At 38.0% G+C, this 21,956-nt stretch overlaps 1 protein-coding gene across 1 annotated transcript in view; it reads right to left on the bottom strand.

The window, feature by feature from the left end:
• Nucleotides 1-20,247: 20,247 nt before the first annotated feature.
• Nucleotides 20,248-21,956, bottom strand: part of LOC101986058 (killer cell lectin-like receptor subfamily B member 1) — a 20,417-nt gene continuing 18,708 nt past the window's right edge. Inside the window, exon 5 of the mRNA XM_005369273.1 lies at nt 20,248-20,371. Coding sequence (XP_005369330.1) covers nt 20,248-20,371 — 124 coding nt within the window. The remainder of the gene's footprint in view (nt 20,372-21,956) is intronic.

The raw sequence follows: 21,956 nt of genomic DNA, 5'->3' as shown, positions 1-21,956 counted from the left end.
TGTCGTTTGATAGGGCATATTTTGGGTATATTCCCAGGAGTGATATTGCTGGGTCCAGGGGTAGGTTGATCCCGAATTTCCTGAGAAACCGAAATACTGATTTCCAAAGTGGTTGCACCAGATTACATTCCCACCAGCAATGGATGAGGGTACCCCTTCCTCCACAGCCTCTCCAGCAAAGGCTATCATTGGAGTTTATCTATCATATTGCAATCTGCATTTTTACCTCTGATCAAGATATTTATTGTTTACATTTTGAGATATTGTCCTCATTTGATACATATTTGTTTAAAGACTGTTTAATATTTTAGTAAGATGTCTTAGTCTTTCATCTGTATAGGTATTAAAAATTATAGGTCCATAGTCATCCATTTTTGTCATACTTACAGTTAGATTAATTAGGTACTTTAGATGCACAGAGATTGTATTCCACATAGATAAGTAATCTTCAACCAGTTTAAATAACTATAGAATATGTCATTTAACTAATTTAGGATTACATTGATGTGAGACATGATTGCTCCTGGCAGTTCCTATCTATTCTCAAGTGAATGTTGGGCACCAAAGACACTCTGCTTAGCACTTGTTTTCATCTTGGGCAAAACTGGCCTGTGGGAAAAGAAATTCACTTGCCTCGACCAATGAGAAAATGCATGGTGTCCAGACTGAACAAGCAAGATACTAGCAAAAAGACTGCCAAATCATGCACAGACAGGGTAAGGTGTTTTTAAAAATTTTTTCCTGCCTCTGAAAATGGTCTGTTACTCTAGGCCTTAGCCGAAGTTGTTTGCCACAACATTACCAATAAGACTTTTGGTGATTGCCCAGGTAGTTGGTTGTCTCTGTCATTTCTTGTGCCTTTTGGAAGTTGCTTGATGGTACTTCCTGTTTTCTCAAGTAATATCATTTCTCTTCTTAGGTCTTTGATGAAGTTGAAGACTAGATACTCATAGTTACTTTTCTCTCATGACTAAACCAAGCCATTTCTGTTATGGGACTTAGACTCATAAGTATAGGATAACTACTGAAACATATAGCCTATGCTTCTTGCTTGATGTTGTTTATGATTGTTGTAATTATAATTCTTATCTGAGATATTTGTTCTTATTGTATATAGTTTTGTATTAGGCTTAGAACTCTCTTGTTTAGACAAAAGAGGAAAGTACTGTGGGAACTCCTTCAGACAATATCCTTAAAGACACTGGCCCACTTTGGCTGTAATCTCATGTATCATAAATGCAGATGTGTGTGGGCCCCATGGCTGCTGGATTCAGTTCCAGTTCCCAGTTTCCTATTCCCAGCACATGCAGAGGAGTGTGGAATCCTAACCTTTCTGTCAGTTTACTCCTACATAAACAAACCTTTGTTAGACTCCATTCTGGACTAGTATGGAACTCTTGTATGGCAACTGTCCCCAGACAAAATATCAAAACTGAATGGGACTTTTAGCATTTCCTATGGGAGACTCTTCCATTGATATTTCTTAGCAGACTAAAAACTAGTATAAGCAGGAACTTTGAAGACAAATATTTCTTTGTCTTCTTTCTCCATTTTCCAGATTTCTTTTTAACAACAAATGCAGGAGAATTGCAATGACTAGGTGATTCTTAAATATGCTAAGCATTTAGTTGTTCTTATACCAACTGATCTAATGTCTGCAGCTTCTCTGTTGCTAAAAGCCATTGATCAACCTGTAAAGGATTATTTTATCCACCATTTTAATTAGCTGTTGTGTCCTATTTTTGTACAACATGAATATTTTGTGACTGTTCTTTATAATACCTACTCATATTTACCCAAGAAACATGTTAATTTGTGATTTGGTTCTAAAACTGGGGGGATGTTAATCTGAGTATTCCATTCTGAAACAAATCACATCCTCACAAAATCATTGCTATGTCAGACATATGGGGCTTTAATTTTCCTCTTGACCCTTCTGGCCCTATACATTCATCACAGCTCATGCTTTGCTTTACCTGAGATAAAGCTCTCATCCCTAAATCCTGAACATTTATCTTCTTAGAGGCAAATTTGGATGCCAAGTTTCTGAGGAAATTACTGTTACATCCCCATCTGTGTCTACCAAATCTTCAATGACAACACCATTTATTCATATTTTTAAATTTGGTCTTTGTTTTATAGAAGTTTGCCCAAATATTTGCTCTATGATTTCTTCTGAATTTTTGTTCTCTTCTAAACATGTTCTATTATCCAGAGCAGTATGGTTTCTTACAATAGACATCAGATTCTTTAGTTGCTTTGGGAAGAAGTCTTCTACAACAGCAGGATTGCATGAACTGGATTCAGCGTGGGGGCCTGTGAGAGACAAAAGATTACCTTGAATGCATCTTATGGATTTTCCTTCATTATCCCAATGTCTGCCTTTGCCACATATTCTACATAGTTTAGAAGGAAGGGACATATTGTTTGGATTATGCTTAGAAAAACATTGTTTCTAGGAAGGCACTGTTTACAATACCTTTAGGGTGACATTGTTTGCCACAATTAAAACATGTGACACTTAGGCTTTTCCTTGAACCTCTGAAAATCGCCTCTCCTATTCATGGTCAATTGATTCAATATTAATTGTTTCTCAGATCCATTCCTTCAAGGGTGCTGATCTTGCATTTAAAGGTTTAATTACTTTTGCATTGAGAATTAGCAAATTCAAAAGTCTGAGATTCTATTATTATGAATTTAGTATCATTGTATATAGTGCTGAAATCAACTTTGAAAGAAATCTGTGAAGGCTTCCTTTGAGCCCTTTATCACTTTAGTAAATTATACTATTTTCTTCCTACTTCTTTAATTCTGTTCCAAGCATTCAAAGCTGCTGCTTGGCATAATGTTAGGGTGTGGTTGTCATATAGAGATTACCTTACTATATTAGCATAATCTACTCCAAGAAGTTGATCTTGGAAGATTTCCATACTTCTTACTTTACTCAACTGTGTAGTAGTCTTAGCCTTCTGTGAAGCTGGTACTCCAGTGTAATTGTGGGTGAGACACTAAAACAGCTCTTAAAAGTCTGGCATAGGAGTTCCTTATGTTTGTGTGTTGCTTTCATTGGATAATGAATAAAAACTTCCTTAGCCTAGTTGATAGGACAGACCTTAGGTAGGCAGAGTAGTCAGAACTGAATGCTGGGAAGAAAAGCAGAGTAGCAGATGCCATGGCTCTTTAACCTGAGATGGACACTGGTTAGAATCTTGCCGGTAAGCCACAGTCACATGGCAATACACAGATTAATGGAGATGGGTTAAACTAATATTTAAGAGCTAGCCAATAAGAGGCTAGAGATAATGGGCCAGGCAGTGTTTAAATGAATACAGTTTCTGTTTTGTTATTTCAGGTATAAGCAAGCTGGAAGACCTATACAAAGGGCCCACCCTCGTGGCAACAGTTTGGTGCTCCAACATGGTAAACTAACTCCACGTAATAACTGAGAGGGCTTTAAAAGGAATTCTAGACACAAATATAGAGTTTAACATCGAGCTTTTTGTATGTTTGTTTTCTGGCACAGTACCACAGAAAGAATTTTCTCACTCAGCAGCTGCAACAGGAAAAAATGGCAGTTTTAAACTACCAGCTTTCTGGGCTGTGTTGCCTGTGTGACCTCTGACTCCTTTGTGAGACTATGCAATTGGATGGGTTTGTGAGCAGTTTGCTGCAGCTTTCTTAATGGCAATATGGACCAGCTTTGTGCCTAGAAGCAGGGCCATGTGTTTGGCTCTCAGAGGCGTAGGCTCTGCCATGCTGAACTGTGCTGATCTCAGGCAGGAACTATCATATTTACCATAATAACAGTGCAGTTAAGTTTTAGACTGGGCAGGAAACAGGCAGTACCTTATTACCCATACATGGTACAACTTAAGTTTTTAAGAAGTACTTTGCATTTTAAGAAGCGCTCCTGGACAGTAAAGAATTACAGATTCACAATAGAACAGATTCAGACATAAGCGACCTCTAAATAGGTCACAGTGTAGTATAAATGTATGTAGGCTTGGGAGAGAAAAGATATAGTATACAGAGTCATGAAATAAAGTTAATTCTTAAAAAAAATGGGTAAAATCTTTAAAGGGACAGAGTACAGATAAACATAGATTAAAGAAAGTTAAAAAATAAGCCACATAAAAATATGGAAAATTCACAGAATCTGGATTCTCTATATTATTGTGTTTTATTTCAGTTTTTTGACTATGAAGGAGCTAAATGCAGAGAGACATTTCATTGTGTGGTCTGATAAGTTAAACCAGCATGGATATTATAAAGGTATTATGACTTCAGAATTTGGGTCTAAGGATATGATGCTTTGGAAAGGAGGTTCTTCTTTTGTTTTCACAGAAGATGAGAACCTGTGGATTGCTTCTAGACCAATATGGTATAATGATCATGTTCCCCTGAAAGGTTGCTGTACATATCCTCAAAAATTACTTCACTCAACTACTGACTGAGATGAACCTAGCACACAGTTATACCATGAAGTATCTGATTAATACAGATACTTCCCCATACAGCATGAAGAGGTCTGGAGAGAAATAACTATGTCCATATTCCCAAATATTGTTTATAAATCTTTGTTTACATTTAAAGGGGGATATGATATAGATATGAATAATTTGCATTAGCATGGATCTTGCTTTATTGATATAAATTTAAGGTCAATCTTGTTATATGCATCTTTCTGCTCTTGATTGAGGTATTGTGATTGTGTAGGTCATTTAAAAATGTAATGTATGATTAGGAAATATAGGTTGTTAATGGATAATCATAGATAGTGGTCAAGCTTGTAGTCATGTTAGTTAGATTTTCTAGATATAGAGAATTATATTTCAGTTAGATAGGCATTCTTCATATCTTTCAAAGACTATATAATATGCCATTTAAAATGCTTTAAATGCTTAGGGCTTTTCATGACAATGAGACAAGTCTGCTCCTGGCAGTACCAATCTACTTCAAGAGAAGATAGGCATTGAAGAGTTTCCTTATGGAGTTGGTTAGCTATTTGGGAAAGAAACTGTTCTTGCCTGGACTGCTTCAATGGACATGTTGTACCCACAGAGAGATGACTGCTGATCTTGCATAAAGGTAAAATGGTCCTTCGGGGTTTCTGCTTCATGAAAGAGTCTGCGAGTCATTCTGTAGGACACAGAAGAAAGTGACTGAACTGTCTTTAAAATTCTCTGCTTCATGGAAAAGTGTGCTGGATACTATGGCTCTGTAGGCTAAAAATGAATGCCCCAACAGTACAGAAGAACTTTGGATGATTGTCCGGGCAATGAGATGTCTCCGTCATTTCTAAAGTTTTGGAAGATGCTTACTTCTTGTTTACTTAGGTAATATTATATCCTTCTGGAGTCTTTGATAGAGTTTGAGAATAGATAGATAGTTATAGTTTTCCTTTTTATGATAAAAAATAAAATAGATATAAATATTGTAACTGCAATTCTTGCTTGATAACTTTTTTGTGTAATTTTACTATGTTAAAGTTAAAGCCTTCCTTTTTGTTTAAACAGAGAAGGGGAAATGGTGTAGGAATTTCTTCTGTTTGTGGTTGCTTTCATTGGATAATGAATAAATAAACTTCCTTGGCTGAGTTGATAGGACAGAACTTAGGTAGACAGAGGAGACAGAACTAAATGCTGGGAAGAAGGGCAGAGTGGCAGACACCATGGATCTCCTACCTGAGATGAACACTGGTTAGCGTCTTGACTGTAAGCCACAGTCAAATGGCCATACACAGATTAATAGAGATGGGTTAAACAAATATGTAAGAGTTAGTCAATAAGAGGCTAGAGATAATGGGCCAGGCAGTGTTTAAATGAATACAGTTTCTGTGTGGTTATTTTGGGTGTGAGCTAGCCAAGTGACCTGAACAAAGGGCCCACACTTGTGAAACAGAAGTCTATCCTTATTTAGGGATAATTCTAATACAACCTGACCATGATTTTGCTATTTGCTTCACAAAAAGTAAATGCATGCCATATGAGACTATTGTGCTTGGGTAGGGGGCTTGTTGGTTCCCGGACGCTCAGCCCTGAAATAATGACACAGAAACCATATTATTTAAATTAGAGCTTGGCCCATTTGCTCTAGCTTCTTATTGGCTAACCCTTACATATGAATTTAACCCATTTCTATTAATCTGTATATCACCACGAGGTCATGGCCTACCAGCAAAGTTTCAGCATGTCTATCTCTGGCAGCTCCATGGCATCTCTCTGACTCCACTCTCTTTCTTCCAGCATATAACCTATCTTTTCCAGCCTAGTTCTGTTCTGTCCTTGCCATAGCCTTAAAGGAGTCCTTTATTCACTAACAAATAAAAGCAACACATAGAGAGGACTTCCCATATCACTATTTCTTCTTGAATCTTTTTAAATCTAACATTGGTATAGCAGTCTTACAGAGCCTGTATCATTTGGCAATTCCTGTAATTTTACTGAATATATTAAAGCTTGGAAACCTTAGGTTCTTTCTTTCTAACCTTATAGTGCAATGATGAGCTTGGCTTACCATTAAATTCTTTGTATGGATCTGATTATCTCTATGATCTGATTTATTAAATTTTACTCAGGCCTGTATTTTGGCAGTCAAACTAAACAGCTTTTTAAGAGATAAACCAAGAATCATCAAAGGGACAACAAAGACAAAAAATAATAATTAACAACAGGTCAATCCTGGTTAAGTTGATTATCCCTTCATTTAGTTGTTCTGTTTTTAACTCATGCATAACATAATCACACAGAGACCTAATTTTTTATATCATAATTGTGATTTCCATGTTTTAATGTTGGAAAAATTCTTCCCTTTAAGATTTTAAAATATTCTTACCAAATCTATTGCTTATGCTGATGTTGGTGTGAGACTTTTTACTACTGCATAGATGAGTAAAATTCTGACTGTATTTCAAGGGAGCTATCTAGTTGGCTTCAGCCTGAGAAGGAGGTTTGGGAAAGCCCACTAGGAGAGAAGAAAGAAAAACCTAATTGGTAGGGCCATGACTCAAGGCTCAGGTAACTCTTGTCTATGCTGCTGGTGGCTGTAAAGACATAGACAAACAACATTTTCTGTGAATTTGTACCCTAAAAGTTGGGTTCTAGATATAAAATAATAACAAACCCAGAGACAGATATTGGGATTCAAGCTGAAAATCAGGAAAGCAAAGAAGCTAGCAACCAGACAGTTCTTATCTCTACCAAGGCTGGACATCCTGTCCTCAGCATGACTGCAGACTCTGAGGCACTCATTTATCTATGGTCAGAACTAGGAGGTGGTTTGGAGGGTGATCTGGGTCTGATATGTTCACGCTACAAATGGAGTGTTGCCCAGTATTCTTCCTTATCACTGAGAGCATGGTATGAATGTTTTTTGAGGGTTCTGACAGACTCAGGTCCAATGGCCCTCATGACTGCACTTGAAGCAGGGACCTGGAGATTGCTAGGGCCTTTGGAACAAAGAGAGAAATGCTATGCTTATCTGAAAGGCTTTACATAGAATCAGGTATTTTTGCTTTGAGATCATTTTACATCTCTCAATGTATACCTTCTGCTTGCAGCGTTAAGATCCCCTTTCTACTCTATGATTCGTCCTATTGTCATGGGAATTCTTGAAGAGGAAGCAGGCTTACGGAGACAGGTCAGGTGGTGATGGAGGTGTTTCTTCTATCTAACTGTTCCTTTCATGGTTAATTAATAAAGAAAACTATTTGGCCTGATAGGGCAGAATTTAGATAGGCAGAGTAGACTGAACAGAATGCTGGGAGAAAGAAGCCAAGTCAGGCAGTTGCCATGACTCTCTTTTCTGAGATGGATGCCCGTTAGACTCGTCCTGGTAAGCCACACTCAAGTGGCAATACGGATATTAAAAATGGGTTAGATCAATATGTAAGAGCTAGCCAATAAGAGGTTATAACTAATGGGCCAGGCAGTGTTTAAATGAAAACAATTTTTGTGTTGTTATTTCAGGGCATAAGCTAACCAGACTGGTGTATGAGCCGGGTGGTGGGAAGCAGCCTGCTGCTCCTATTTCAACAAGGTGGCAAGTGTCTGAACTCTGTATGTGTGTGTTACAGCCTGGTCTCAGACTCTCCTGCATTCAGGGAGGACATTGATGAGTATCATATATTGGAATTCTTTAATAAAGGTGGAAGTATTAGCAGTATGCTATTACACTCTTTTTTCATTTGAGAGTACTTACTTAATAAATAAGGAATGTGTACCCTGTCCAAGCTGTCCAGCCTGCCAACCTCCCACAATGCACGAACCATCACTGGTTTATGCCAGGCAAGAGAAGGCTCATTAGTATATCCAAAAACTGAGAAGGAATCATCTAGTTGGACTTTCTACCTAGGAGGAGTTGCTTTTCTTTATTCTTATACCATATGGTCACTTTAAAACAAGATGGAAAGAAAGTCACAAGGCAAAACCCCTTCTTTCCAACTCAATGATAACTGTGAGTCATGTGGATACCTCCATCATAATGAGGAGACAACGTCTAACTTGGTGACTAGCTACATGTTTTCTTTAAGATTTCCTACTTATAGATTTTTAGCTATTAGTCTTGATGTTAGGAGTCTTAAGTTAACCTGTTTCTTATAGGTTTTTAATCATATACATATGCTTATAAATTTTGAGGTATATAAAGTTTACAGAATAGTCTTATAAATGTTGAGATAAGATTTATACCTTTGCAAAAAATTTTAGAGAGTTAAATATAAACCAAAATTATGAAATGTGTACAAATAATACATACTGGGAATATTCAGTCTTTTTATTTTGTTGTTTTGTTTTCTCTGTCACATACTCAGGTGGCTTACCTGATAGGGCACAAAAACTATGTAAATCAACTTTAAAAATTTTCCTTGCGTATAGAGGATGTAAAATCATATTCCAACTCCAGAGCCAGCCTCTAACTAAAGTGCAACAGCATACAACAATATTCTAATGCCAATCACACCTAAAAAAAATTTAATCCATGTAAAACTGAATACAGTATACTGATAAGAAAGAATACTTTTAAAAATAAGAAATTTTGGAGCTCTGGCAATAGATAAAGGACATTGTAGGGGAAAGCTGAGGCAGTATCAGCCAGTGAAGAATGTGTGTCCTATGTGTGTAGGCTGCAGCTGACCTGCTTCTTTACATCTTTCCCCTCCTTTTAGATCTGGCCACTTCCCACTTTGCAAAAATACTTGTAGATACATCCATAACTTAAAAGACAAGATATTTACAGTGTGTGTGTGTGTGTGTGTGTGTGTGTGTGTGTGTGTGTGTGTGTAGCCAGGAAAAAACCAAATAGATCTTAGAGGAGAGCAAAGAGTAATAGGGAATGGGTAGTCTATTTCCATTTCCCTGATAAGTCACAGCACTTGTAAAGGTCCCAAATAATATTGGTATCTAGCATGTTGTTAGGGAGCTATTTAGATTGCTTTTCTAGGGACTTGTAGTTTGAAAGAAAATGGCCACTAAAGGTGGTGGAACTATTGGGAGGTGTGGCTTTGTTGGGTTAGATGTGGCCTTATTGGAGGAAATTTACCATGGTGCTGGTGGGTTTTGAGATTTTTGTTATCTCCTGTGATCAAACTATGCCCAGTATAGAAAACAGTTGCTTCTTTGACTGTTATTCAAGATGTAAAACTCTTAGTACCTTCTCAATCACCATGTCTGCCTTCACACTGCCATGTCACATCAAAAGAAGATAATGGATTAAAGCACTGACTGAAAAAAAGACACAAATTGTTCAGAGGGTTGTCAACAACAATACCAATAAAACCTATTATAACAACAAACACCAAATAATAGTAATTAGCATTCATTGGTTATTGATATCTCTTAATACCGATGAACTCAATTCCCTGATAAAAAGACACAAATTAACTGAGTGGGGTCAAAAACAAGATCCGTCCTTCGGCTGCATACAAGAAACACACCTCATTGGGTGGTGGTGGCACACACCTTTAACCCCTGCACTTGGGAGCCAGAGGTAGATGGATCTCTGTTGGTTTTCGGACAACCAATGTCTACAAGATCTAGTTCCAGGAGCAGTAGAGTTGTTACACAGAGAAAACCTGTCTTAAAGAACCAAACAAACAAACAAACAAAAATACCAAACCTCAAAATCAAACATTGAAATTACCTCATGGCAAAGGGTAAGGGAAAGAGTTTCCAATATGGTCACATTGGAAATAAGCTTGTGAAATTATTTTATTATCTAACAAAATAGTCTCCAAACAAAAATTAATCAAGACATTTCATTCTGCTCAACAAAATAATCCATCAAGGTGATCCTTCAGTTCTGATCATCTATTCCACAAATGCAAAGGCATAGATGTGATACATTTACAAAATGGAGTATTGCTCAATTGTTAAACAAAATGTGACATAAAATTTGCAGTCAAGTGGTTGGAACTGAAAAAAAGAATCACTCTGAGTAAGGTAATCAAGCCTCAGAAAAATAAACATTATATGCATTAGCTTATAAGTGGATATTATCTGTTAAGTAAATGATAGTCATTTTATAGCCCAAGGACCTACAAAGTCTAAATAATAAGGAGAGTTTTAAATTCTCTATATTGATCTCCCTGAGAAGGGAAAATAGATATTGTGTGTAGATTGGTGGTAGGTAGGACTGGAAATGGAAGGGATTATTTATGTGGGAGACAAGAGAATATGGAAAGAGATGAATGAAATTGGAAAGCATTTAGAGGGTATGTGGAAATCTAGTGCAGTGTAATCTCACAGAAATCTACCAGAGTGGTCCTAGTGAGAATTCCTAGAATTGGAGGATTCAGACCTTGAACAAGCTATCTTCTGTAACCAGGTAACTTCTAGTAGTTGGCCTGGAATACTAACCCAGCCATAAAATCTTCAATCTATAATCTATCCTTCCTTCCAGAATGTTGGTGGAGAGGCGGGGCTGCGTCCCACCGCTCAGCTCCCAGCCACCGGCTAGCTTTACCAGAAATAATTACATGGAAACTGTATTCTTTTAAACACTGCTTGGCCCATTAGCTCTAGCCTCTTATTGGCTAGCTCTTACATATTGATCTAATCCATTTTTAATATTCTGTGTAGCACCACAACCTGGCTTACCAGGAAAGATCTTAACCTGTGTCTTTCTGGATTGGAAGAATCATGGCCACTCACTGACTCGGCTTCTTTCTCCCAGCATTCTGTTCTGTCTACTCTGCCTACCTAATTTTTTGTCCTATCAGGACCAAGCAGTTTTCTTTATTAATTAACCAATGAAAGCAACAGATAAATACAAGACCCACCTCCATCATTTCCCCTTTTTCTGTTTAAACAAAAAAGAAAGGCTTTAAATTTTACATAGTAAAATCACATATAACAAAACAGTTATCAAGCAAGAATTACAGTTACAATATTTATATCTACTTTATCTTTTATCATAACTAAGGAAAACTATAACTATCTATTAATTTGTCAACTCCATCAAAGACTCCAGAAGAATATAATATTACCTAAGTAAACAAGAAATAAGAAAACTCTAGAAATGACAGAGACATCTCGCTGTCTGGACAGTCACCCAAAGTTCTTTTGTACTATTGGGGCATCCATCTTCAGCCTACAGGCCCATAGTATCCAGCAGACATTTCCATGAAGCAGGGAATTTCAAAGGTAGTTTAGTCACTTTTTGCTGTGTCCTGCAGAATGTCTCATAGACTCTTTCATGAATCAGGAACCCCGAAAGACCATCTCACCTTTATGCAAGTTTATGTGGGTTCTTTGTGTCCAGTTTATGCATCAGTCTAGGCAAGAGCAGTTTCTTGCCCAAATGGCTAACCAACTCCATAAGGATCCTCTTTAATGTCCATCTTTCTCTTGAAGTAGCTTGGTGCTGCCAGGAGCAGACGTGTCTCATTGTCATGAAAAACCCTAAGTTATTAAAACATTAAATGTCATATTTTGCAGTCTTTGAAAGATATGAAGAATGCCTATCTAACTGAAATATATCTCTATATATCTAGAAAATCTAACATGACTACAAGCTTTACTATTATCGATGATTATCCATTAGCAACCTATATTTCCTAATTATACATTACATTTTAAATGAACTACACAATCACAATACCTTAATCAAGATCAGAAATACATATACAAATAACAAAATTGACCTTAAAATCCACACCAATGTAAATTATTTATATCTATATCACCAGAAGTCCTGAGGTAATGGAGGTGCAGAACTTGTGGGAGTGACTTATTAATGACTGATCTAAATATAGACCCACCTCAGGAGACAGAGCCTATGACTGACACTTCCTGGAGGAACAAGATCTGGACACTGAATAGACCAGAGACCTAGGATAGAAAATAAATAAAAAAACAAAACAAACAAAAAATTACTACTAATGATATTCTGCTATACTCATTGATGGGTGCCTAGCCTAATTGTCACCAGAAAGACTTTCTTGATGGAGGAAGGTCATTGGTTAATTAATAAAGAAACTGCTTGGCCTCATAGGTTAGAACATAAGTGGGTGGAGTAAACAGAACAGAATGCTGGGAAGAAGGGAAATGAGCTGAGACGGCATAGCTCTGCTCCCCAGGGAAGACATGATGAAGCTCCGACCCAGGATGGACATAGGCTAGAATCTTCCTGGTAAGTGCACCTTGGGGTGCTACACACATTATTAGAAATGGGTTAGTCCAGATGTGAGAGTTAGCTGAGAAGAGGCTAGATATAATGGGCCAAGCAGTGTTTAAAAGAATACAGTTTGTGTGTTGTTATTTTGGGGCATAAGCTAGCCAGGCGGCCGGGAATTGGGTGGCAGGAATGCAGCCTGCAGCTCCCTCTACACTTCCTCTGGCAGCTGATGGGAGCAGATGTGCAGTCCCACAGCTAACCTTTAGATAGAAATATAGACTAAATTATAGATCTCCATTGGATAACCCCTGCTTGGAACTCAGGATATCTTAAAGAAGAGGTGTATGAAGACATTTAGGATTTAGAGGTGTTAAACATGTAAAGAGAGCACAGTACACAGAATCACCTAAGAAGGACACATAGGGGCTCACAGAGACTGAAGTAACAGTTACTGAGCTGGAGTGGGACAGGGATAAATCCTCTGCATGTATGGTATGGTTGTTAGCTTGGTGTTTTTGTAGAAATTCTAACAGTGGGAGCTGGGATGTCTCTGACTCTTTTGCCAGTTCTTGGGGCACTGTTTTCCTCCTACTGGGCTATCTTACCCAGCCTGGATATGAGGATTGTGCCTAGACTTATTGTTACCTTGTTCTGTGTTTGGTTGATATTCCTGGGAGGCCTTCTTTCTTCTGAAGAGAAACAGGACAAGTGGATATGGGGGACAGTGGTGATGGCAGGAAAATAGGAGGAGTCAAAAGAGGGGAAAGTATGATTGAGATATATTGCATTTGAGAATATGTTTTTCCTTAAAAAATTGTAAAAAAATAATGGGGAAAAATAAATACTACAAAGTGACAGGAAATAATACCCACCTTTTACCAATATCTTGAAAGTAAATAGTTCACATTTCCCAATCAAAGAATACAGACTGGCAGATTTGATTAAAAGATAGAACCTACTTATTAATTTCTCCAAGAAATAGTTCTCAAGATCAAAAACTGACACTACCCTAGGGTAAAATGGTAGAATTAATCCTCTTCCATCTTCTATTGCTGCCATGAGCACCAGCCTCCAGAAGCTCAGGGATTGAAAGGGAAGCCACAGAGATGAAGAACTAATCACTCAACTTCACTTTTCTATCTGGTGGTGTAAAACTTAATTCTCTGTGGCTGGAAAGGGGGCTAAACTAACTCTCTGTGGCTACTTAAAAATAAATATACACACACATACACACACACACACACACACACACCATCAGTATCTCTTCATCATTTTTTCTCTGTTCTCTCTATTTCTTTTCTTACCTCTATCCAGATGTATCCCTTCTTTCTCTTGATGTTTTCCTTCTAACTAAACTTATTTTTTTCCTTACACCATCTATTTAACAGGAAAATCCCTCAAGTAGTACAAAACTTATAATGTGGTTACATTATATTTTCCAAGTGAAGAATTATAATAAACACAAGCACAAAACAACATGTTTTCATATCACTTACATGATTGAAGGCTTCATGTATTACCAGTGAAAAGCAAGCTATCCCAAGAACCTATATACATTTATACCAACATAACTTGTTATATTAATAGAGTGTAAACAAGCAAGGTGTTTTTCTCAACCAGTTCTTTTGCTAGCAGCCTGCATTTTGTGGTTAAAAATGGACCAATCATTTTATTTTTATATCAAAAGGTAATCTTTTAAGAAATACTAAAAGAATCCCAAATCTAATATTTTATAAATGAAAAACAATCAGTCATCTCTTCTTTAAATGCTAAGGTACATACCCACTTGTCAAGAGCTTCTTATATCAGAAAACTGAGGGCAGAAATGGGCACAAGGAATCATCTTTAATATACAACCTATCCTAACAAAAAATGTCATGGTAGCTAGTAATAACCAGGCTCCTTTGTTCTTTATCTTTAATCTCGATGAGTGCCTCACTTAACTTTGTGCATTTGTAACTTTACGTTTTTTCCCCAGGTTTTTCACCTCAAAGCTATTAACAGAAACATTTTAACCTTAAGCCATTTGTAAAAGCTTTGTTTTGCTTTGATGCACACCAAACCTGAGAACACATCTTTCAACATTAAGATAAAAAGAACTTGAGCTAAATTAGCATCTGGGACACAGTTGTTTCTCTAAACAATCTAAGACACACTATATACAACTCCTCAAGAGAAACTAGTTATGTGACATTTCCTTGTTCTCATTTTCTATCCTCTGTAGTAGGAGGCATGGGCTGCATCCCACCACCTGGCTAGCTCAGTTGGTAGACCATGAGACTCTTAATCTCAGGTTTTACGTGGAGTTAGTTGACCACGTTGGGTACCACTCTGTAGTATGGAGGAGTGGGCTGCATCCCACTGCCCAGATAGTTTAACCCCAAAAATAACCACATGGAAATTGTATTAATTAAATTACTGAATGGTGTAGGAGGTCCTTCTGACTATGTGTTACTTTCATTGGTTGAATAAAGAAACTGCCTTGACCTTTTGATAGGGCAGACTTAGATAGGCAGAGTAGACAGAACTGGATTCTGGGTAGAAGAGTCAGAGACAGCCGCCATGGAGCCAAGATGCCATGAATCTCTGGCTTGAGATGGAAGTAGGTTAGAATCTTGCCGGTAAGCCACAGTCACATGGTGATACACAGATTTAGTAGAAATGGGTTGATCAAGATGTGAGAGTTAGCCAATAAGAGACTAGAGATAATGGGCTAGGAAGTGTTTAAATGAATACAGTTTTTGTGTGATTATTTCGGGTTAAACTAGCCTGGGGTGGGACGCAGTCTGCTACCCCTCCTACAACAGAGACCAGCAAACAGCAAACAGCAAAAAGCTGTGTTACACCTTTTCTCTCTCCTTTTTACGCCCTCTCAGATTTTTAAGTGTTTTTTGTCTGTCACGTTGGGTGCCAATCCTCTGAAGCCCTGCATTATCAGGGTAGAGATAGTACCATATCTTGCTTTTACCTCTGTTAGTTTTCCCTAAGCTAACATCTATTATGATCCTAAGCTCTATTTTTAAATACCTCCAACCATCAAAATCCTATTTAAAGTAACTCTATTGTTCTATAAAATCATTGCTTCAGGTCAACACTATAAAGTACATTGCTTAGAGACCAGGGAGTGGTGGTGCATGCCTGTAATGGGCAGAGGCAGGTGGATCTCTGTGGGGTTCAAGGCCAACCTGGTCTACAAGACCTCCTTCCAGGACAGACTTCAAAACTAGACAAAGAACCTCTCTCTCAAAAAACTAAAGTGAACAAACAAAAAAAGATATTGCTTAGGAAAAAATCATCTTCATAAAAATTTATAGGTAAAAATGCTCAGTAAAATGGGATATTTCATAAGATAGTCACACTACATTAAGGGCAGTGGGAATCTGACACCATGAGAGATGATAATAGTGAAAAATGGCAGTGTCAAAGATATAGAGTCATAGTAGTAGCAAGAGACATTCTGCAAGCAAAGCCCTCAGGGCCTTGCTTATCCAACATTTACCCATGAGAGTTTAGTTTCCTGCTGGACTAGCTTCCTGAAATTCAGTTACCAGCTGCTTCACCCTAACATGATCACCATCACTTTAAAATTAAGTGTTAGACACCTGATAATTTTTGTTTATCACTATTTTTTCTCAGAGTAAGATTGTTTAATGGTGCAATGTATGCATTTTCAATTTTGAAGGGAAGAAACCCTTGCTTTATTTTATGGCATCCAGTAAGCATCAGCACTTGCTTACCTGGTCAAATTTACTTGATATGGTGAAAAATGTCAACTTAACCAGGCATGAGTTGGATGGGCCACAACAAGTCTAAGACTGTTGCAAGTTTATTGCAAGCAATCAGTTTTTATACTTTTATCAGAAACACAATAAAATGGTGGTTTCTAGAATTAATACTGTGGTAGTTGCCAAGATACAATGACAATTTCATGCTATACAGGATATATAAGATTAAATCTAGGACAAAATATCCTGTCAAGTTCTAAGGACAACAGAGAAATGAAGGCAGCCTTAACATTTCACTGACTGAGGAAATGCTTTTCCTTAACAGAAACTGAAAAGCACACAGTGTCCCAGAAGCCATGGATTCTTATTGGAAAACCTATGACTCATGTCTCTCAATGGTACTAGACCAGGCAGTCTCCAAGATTCCCTACAATACCCATGTTAGTATTTAGTCCCACAAATGTGGACACATTTTGTAGTTAAAGGAGCAGCGGGCCACTTTCCCGCCGCCTGGCTTTCGACAGGCTAGTTTATACCCAAAATAACAACACACAAATTGTATTCATTTAAACACTGTCTGGCCCATTATATCTAGCCTCTTCTTGGTTAACTCTCACATCTTAATTAACCCATTTCTAATAATCTGTATATCACCATGTGACTGTGGCTTACCGGGACGATTCTAACTCACATCCATCTCAGGCCAGAGATTCATGGCATCTGCCTGACTCTGCTTCTTTCTCCCAGCATTCTGTTCTGTCTACTCCACCTATCTAAGCTGCTGTCCTATCAAAGGCCAAGACAGTCTCTCTCTTTATTTGACTAATGAAAGTAACACATAGACAGAAGACCCACCTACATCAACTTTTCCTATGCTCTGTATTACCTTCAATTTTCTCATCTCTTCTCTAGTTTGGTAAATGGCAGAAGTTAGGCTCTGAATATCAGAGTAACCACCAACTTATGGCATGGTTTCTGGTTATATCTGTGTATATTGATAAATATTGATGGAGATATATCAGATGAGTGTGCACACCTGTAATAATCTCAGTTAGACATATTTTTAGCCTGTTGAGATACAGTGAGACATGGCTTCCTGTTGAAATTTCACTTTCACAATTTAAGTAGATCCCAGTAGGAGCCTATCCAAAAGTAATCTAATACTGGTAATTTACTTTCTTGAAGGAGGTGTCATGGAAAAGCATCCCTATCAATATGCCTTTATATTATTTTATTTTAGAAGTATCAACCATGTGTGATAAATCGTGATCATCAAGAGGACTCAGTTCCTCCTGGACAGCATAAAAGGCTGGTACCAACACCAACACCATCTCAAGAGGTTGTGTGCATATTTTGAACTATGGGAATATTACCCTCCGATCTCAGTTCTGATTGTGTCATTGTTACCAGGTCAGAACTTCTCAACTCTTCATGTTTTCTCAAAGAGATAAATCACCCAAGACACAAGTTGAGCAGAAGTGTGTTTACCAAAGCATAGGAACTCATGGTGAATGTACATTATAGAACAAAATTGGTGCAGGCTGGTTTGAAGGTAGAAATAGTCCATTGGGCTTTGCAGGACAGAATATACAGAAGTTTCTTATGGTCCCAACTCTATGATGTCATTGTAAAATTCCCCTCTTGGAAACTCTTTCTCTCCTAAAGGAAATTGTTCCAGGACCAAGATGTCCCCACAGTTTTTACTTCCCTGCCTATTACCTTACTCACTGGTGACTTTTATGCCCAAATCCACGGGGTTCCCACAAAAGCCAACAAAGGAGACTGAGTCCCATATGTAAAAGCAAAGAACCTTTATTTTAATCAAGTTTGCAAACTCAGTCTCTCTGCATGTCCAAGATATTGGAATAACCGGAGGGTCCTGAGCTCGGTTAGAATTGGGATTTTATAGTAGTAAAGGTGGGGGTGAAGGGAGTCTCTGGGATTCATGACCTCTGATTGGCTAACATTTGTCTAGGGGTGTCCTGGTGAGTATGTGCTGGCAGGTGTTTCTATCTACAGCACTTGGAATGTCAGACATTTCCTTTGAATGGTCTGCTCTTGGGTGAGGGCTGGGTAATTTCAGCTTGTGGTTCTTTCTTGATAACAGGTATTGCTTCAGGGTGAACTGAGACTCAGGCCTCTTATCAAATTTTTCAAGGGCCAAGTTCTATGGCAGGTGATAATGGTTGTAAGTAAAGAACTTCCTTTGGGTGACCTGCCCATACTTAACTTATCATGGCTGGCCCTCACAGTGACATGTTGGTCATTGGGAAAGTCATCTTGTGCCTTAGTTTCTTACAAGGCAGAAGGAGCCCAACTGTAGCTTCAAAAGGACAGTTGAAAACATCAGAAGACACAGCAATCAAGGCAAAGCTTTAGTCCCCTTGTCTCCCCAACAGGATGTACCTAACTAAAAAAAGGTTGTTGGGCATGACCCTGGCTCCTTCCTGCTCCTATCTGCTTAGCTACCTGTTCTTAACAATTTCAATCCTTTCTCAAAACTTCACTGTTGTTAACCATTGCTTTATAGTGCTGTTTTCTTCTTCTGAAATGTTTTCCTGGATGATTTGTTTCTACAAACCTTCACAAATTGAATTATTCTTGATGTTTTTATGTCTTGGAAAGTTATCAAAAATATAAGTGCTTATTTCTGACAAGAATACTATTCAGATTTTGAGATGGTTCAGTGGTTAGTAGCATTGACTGCTCTTGCAAAGAAGACAGGTTTGATCCCAGAACCCACATTGTATTTTGTAACCATCTATAATTATAGGTCCAGGGGATATACTGCCCCATATTTTTTTAAGAGTACTGCAAGCACATGGTGCACAAATATGCATGCAAACAGAATATCCATCCATACAAAGTAACAATTTGTAAAATCAACACTATTTTTAAATGATATTTTATTTCAACATAGCATATGTATCAATTTAAGAAACTGAGTTCTACATTGAATGATTAGGGTATGTATATCTATTCTAACAGTTAGCTTATTATGCCTCTTTATAAAATGAATTCAGTCTTATTATTCCTTTGATTACTTTAGAAAATTTGGCAATTCCATTATTTTAAAGAAAAGTGAACATTCAAGAGTTTTATCAGAATAAATGCTAATTTTATTTTAATTTCTCTTACTGAAGAATATAAAAATATCATTTATTTTCTACTAAAATAACTAAATATTTACTGCATACTTCCTACTATTTCTGCATGAAGCATAAGCAATAGAGAGGCATGGAAGAAAGAAATGACAAGAATTTTAAAATGGGAAGACTTGTGGAACAGTGGGAAAGGACAAGATCTTGTCTCGGTATACTTTTGTTGCCATAACAGGAAACTGGATGAGAAGAGACACCCAGTTTCCACCTCTGAAGAATGACAAATTCAGAAACAATGTGCCAGCATCTGCCCGGGGGCTGTTGGTAGATCACAGCAGGGTGGGAGGCATCACATGGAAAGAGCTAGGTTTACCTAGAGTCGCTCTCATTGTCACAACATTAGTCAATTATTAATTGATTATTTTGTAGGGGTTAAAACAAACTCTTTCCTTCCCAATGTCCTTAAGTATGGGTCTCTGATGACAAGGCAAAAACAAGGATTTTAATTAAGGTTCTACAGCCGAGATGTCAGATAGCTTGAAGTGCGATAGAGGTAGAGATGAGAACATTGAACACAGTTTTCTGCAGCTGTTTGCAGATGAACTCAGGCAGAGAATTCAGCAAAAGCCACATAAGGCCTCCAGCGCTGTCTGCTGGCCTGGGTTTCCTTCTATAGAACACTTCTCTCAGAATGCCACTAACCATGCACAGGAAAGGCCCACACCATTGACAAATAGTATGCAGAGATTTGGTGTGAGGTGTAAGGGAACAGAGATGACATTCACAACCAGGAGTTAGGACACAGGATTTTAGACAGGTTTCAGCTTCTTTTGGCAGATGTAGTGTTTGAATAGAGAACACTCTTCAGAAAGAACCTCTAGTCCTGAGATAATGGCACATCTGTTGTCTTCATTCGTGACAGTGATTTGTAAGCTGAAGAGCAAAAAAGAGCTGCTCTTAGTGTTTAGAATTATTATTTTTTTGTTATCACATTGGTCCTTTATTTTCTTTTTACTATGAAGAATGCTATAGATTTCATAGTGTCTAAGCATAGTAAACACATGGTAACAAACATTATAAACACATATAAGCATTAAAGATACTGATCATGAAAACCTCTAGAGCTTTTATTTGTACCCTTGCTGTAAAAGAATCCTTCCAGCAGGAATCTTCATAAAGACATACAAAAAGGGAAAGACTTGAGAATGAAAGATGAAACCTCCTTATTCTACTACTAAAAATGCAAAAATCATATTCATTTTTCTGAGATTCAGTTTCCTTAAATACATAGGGTATAACCTGCTAATGTCTAGTGATAGTGTTGGTGTATACATATATGCATGAGAATAGTTACACCCATAAAGTATCCAGCTTACAGAGTGAACACAGTGGATCTACAGAATCGGTTGCAGAAAAGCAAAGAACCTGAAGTCCTGGGGACAAGAATCAGGTTCCTTCCCTTCTCACCCTAGTGGCTGGGGAGTCTTTGCTTTATCACACTAGTCCCACACCCAGCAGTCCTGGGGTCACTGCAGGTGGTAATGAGACCAGAAGTCAAGCACTAACACAGACAGCTTCTAAGCTGATTCTAAGAAAGGGGTGAGTTTAAGACTAGCCTGTCTCTAACATAGTGTGTCACACATGAGGCAGTAAGCCGGGCTCCCTCGCAGCTGTCTCTTTTCTCATCTTCATTTCTTCATGGAGCCCCTTGGGTATGAACCGTAAATTTGATGCCATCCCAGTACGCAACATGCTAAGCAAACTATGAACTTCCCTCAACTGGGCTTCTGCAAATGTCCCTACATTTTATTTTTCTTTCCTTTAGCTTCTTTCTTCAATCTTTATATCTTTTTTTAAAGCCCATCCTCTCAAATAAAGTCTTTATTTTGAAAAGACTCTGATGGTTTCCTAGGGTTTCCAGGATTCTGGTGAGGGCTCTAACATCATCTCATTTAATTCACAAAATAATCCTTGCAGCAAAATTTTTATTTCCCCCTCTCTTTTGCTTACCCAAAAACAAGGACTCAGGGAGTTCAAATAAATATTTACTTTATGTATGTGTGTGTGGGAGAGGGGGGGGGGAGGAGAGAGAGAGAGGAAGGGTCAGAATTTGTGTAGAAGTCAGAGGACAGTTTTGGGGAAATCCTCTGTTTAAACATGGTTTCTATCTCTGCATCATGTACTCCATGTTCACTGACCCAGGTGCCTCCAGGTGATTCTCCCATCTCCACTTTCTGTCTCTCTGCAGGAGTGCTGTGATACAGATGTGGACTTCTATATCTCGCTTTTTATATGAGTTCTGTGGACTGAACTGTGAGATTTACACAGGTAGAACTTTTACCCAGAGCCATTTTGTCAGTCCAATGAAAACAAAAGCAGGGTTTAACTGACTCTCTTTCTATTGTAGCAGAGTGGCCTCAAAATTTATGTTGTCCCTTTGTTTCTATAGCCTGCCTGCAAAGAGCAGGGTTGGCGCCTTGTTTGCGACCTGCCCACCCAGCACAGAGGCCTGATCTTC

Source organism: Microtus ochrogaster, unplaced genomic scaffold (assembly GCF_000317375.1).
Source record: "Microtus ochrogaster isolate Prairie Vole_2 unplaced genomic scaffold, MicOch1.0 UNK46, whole genome shotgun sequence".
Lineage (NCBI taxonomy): Eukaryota > Metazoa > Chordata > Mammalia > Rodentia > Cricetidae > Microtus > Microtus ochrogaster.
The sequence above is the reverse complement of the archived record's forward strand: the minus strand, read 5'-3'. Positions and strand labels throughout refer to the sequence as shown.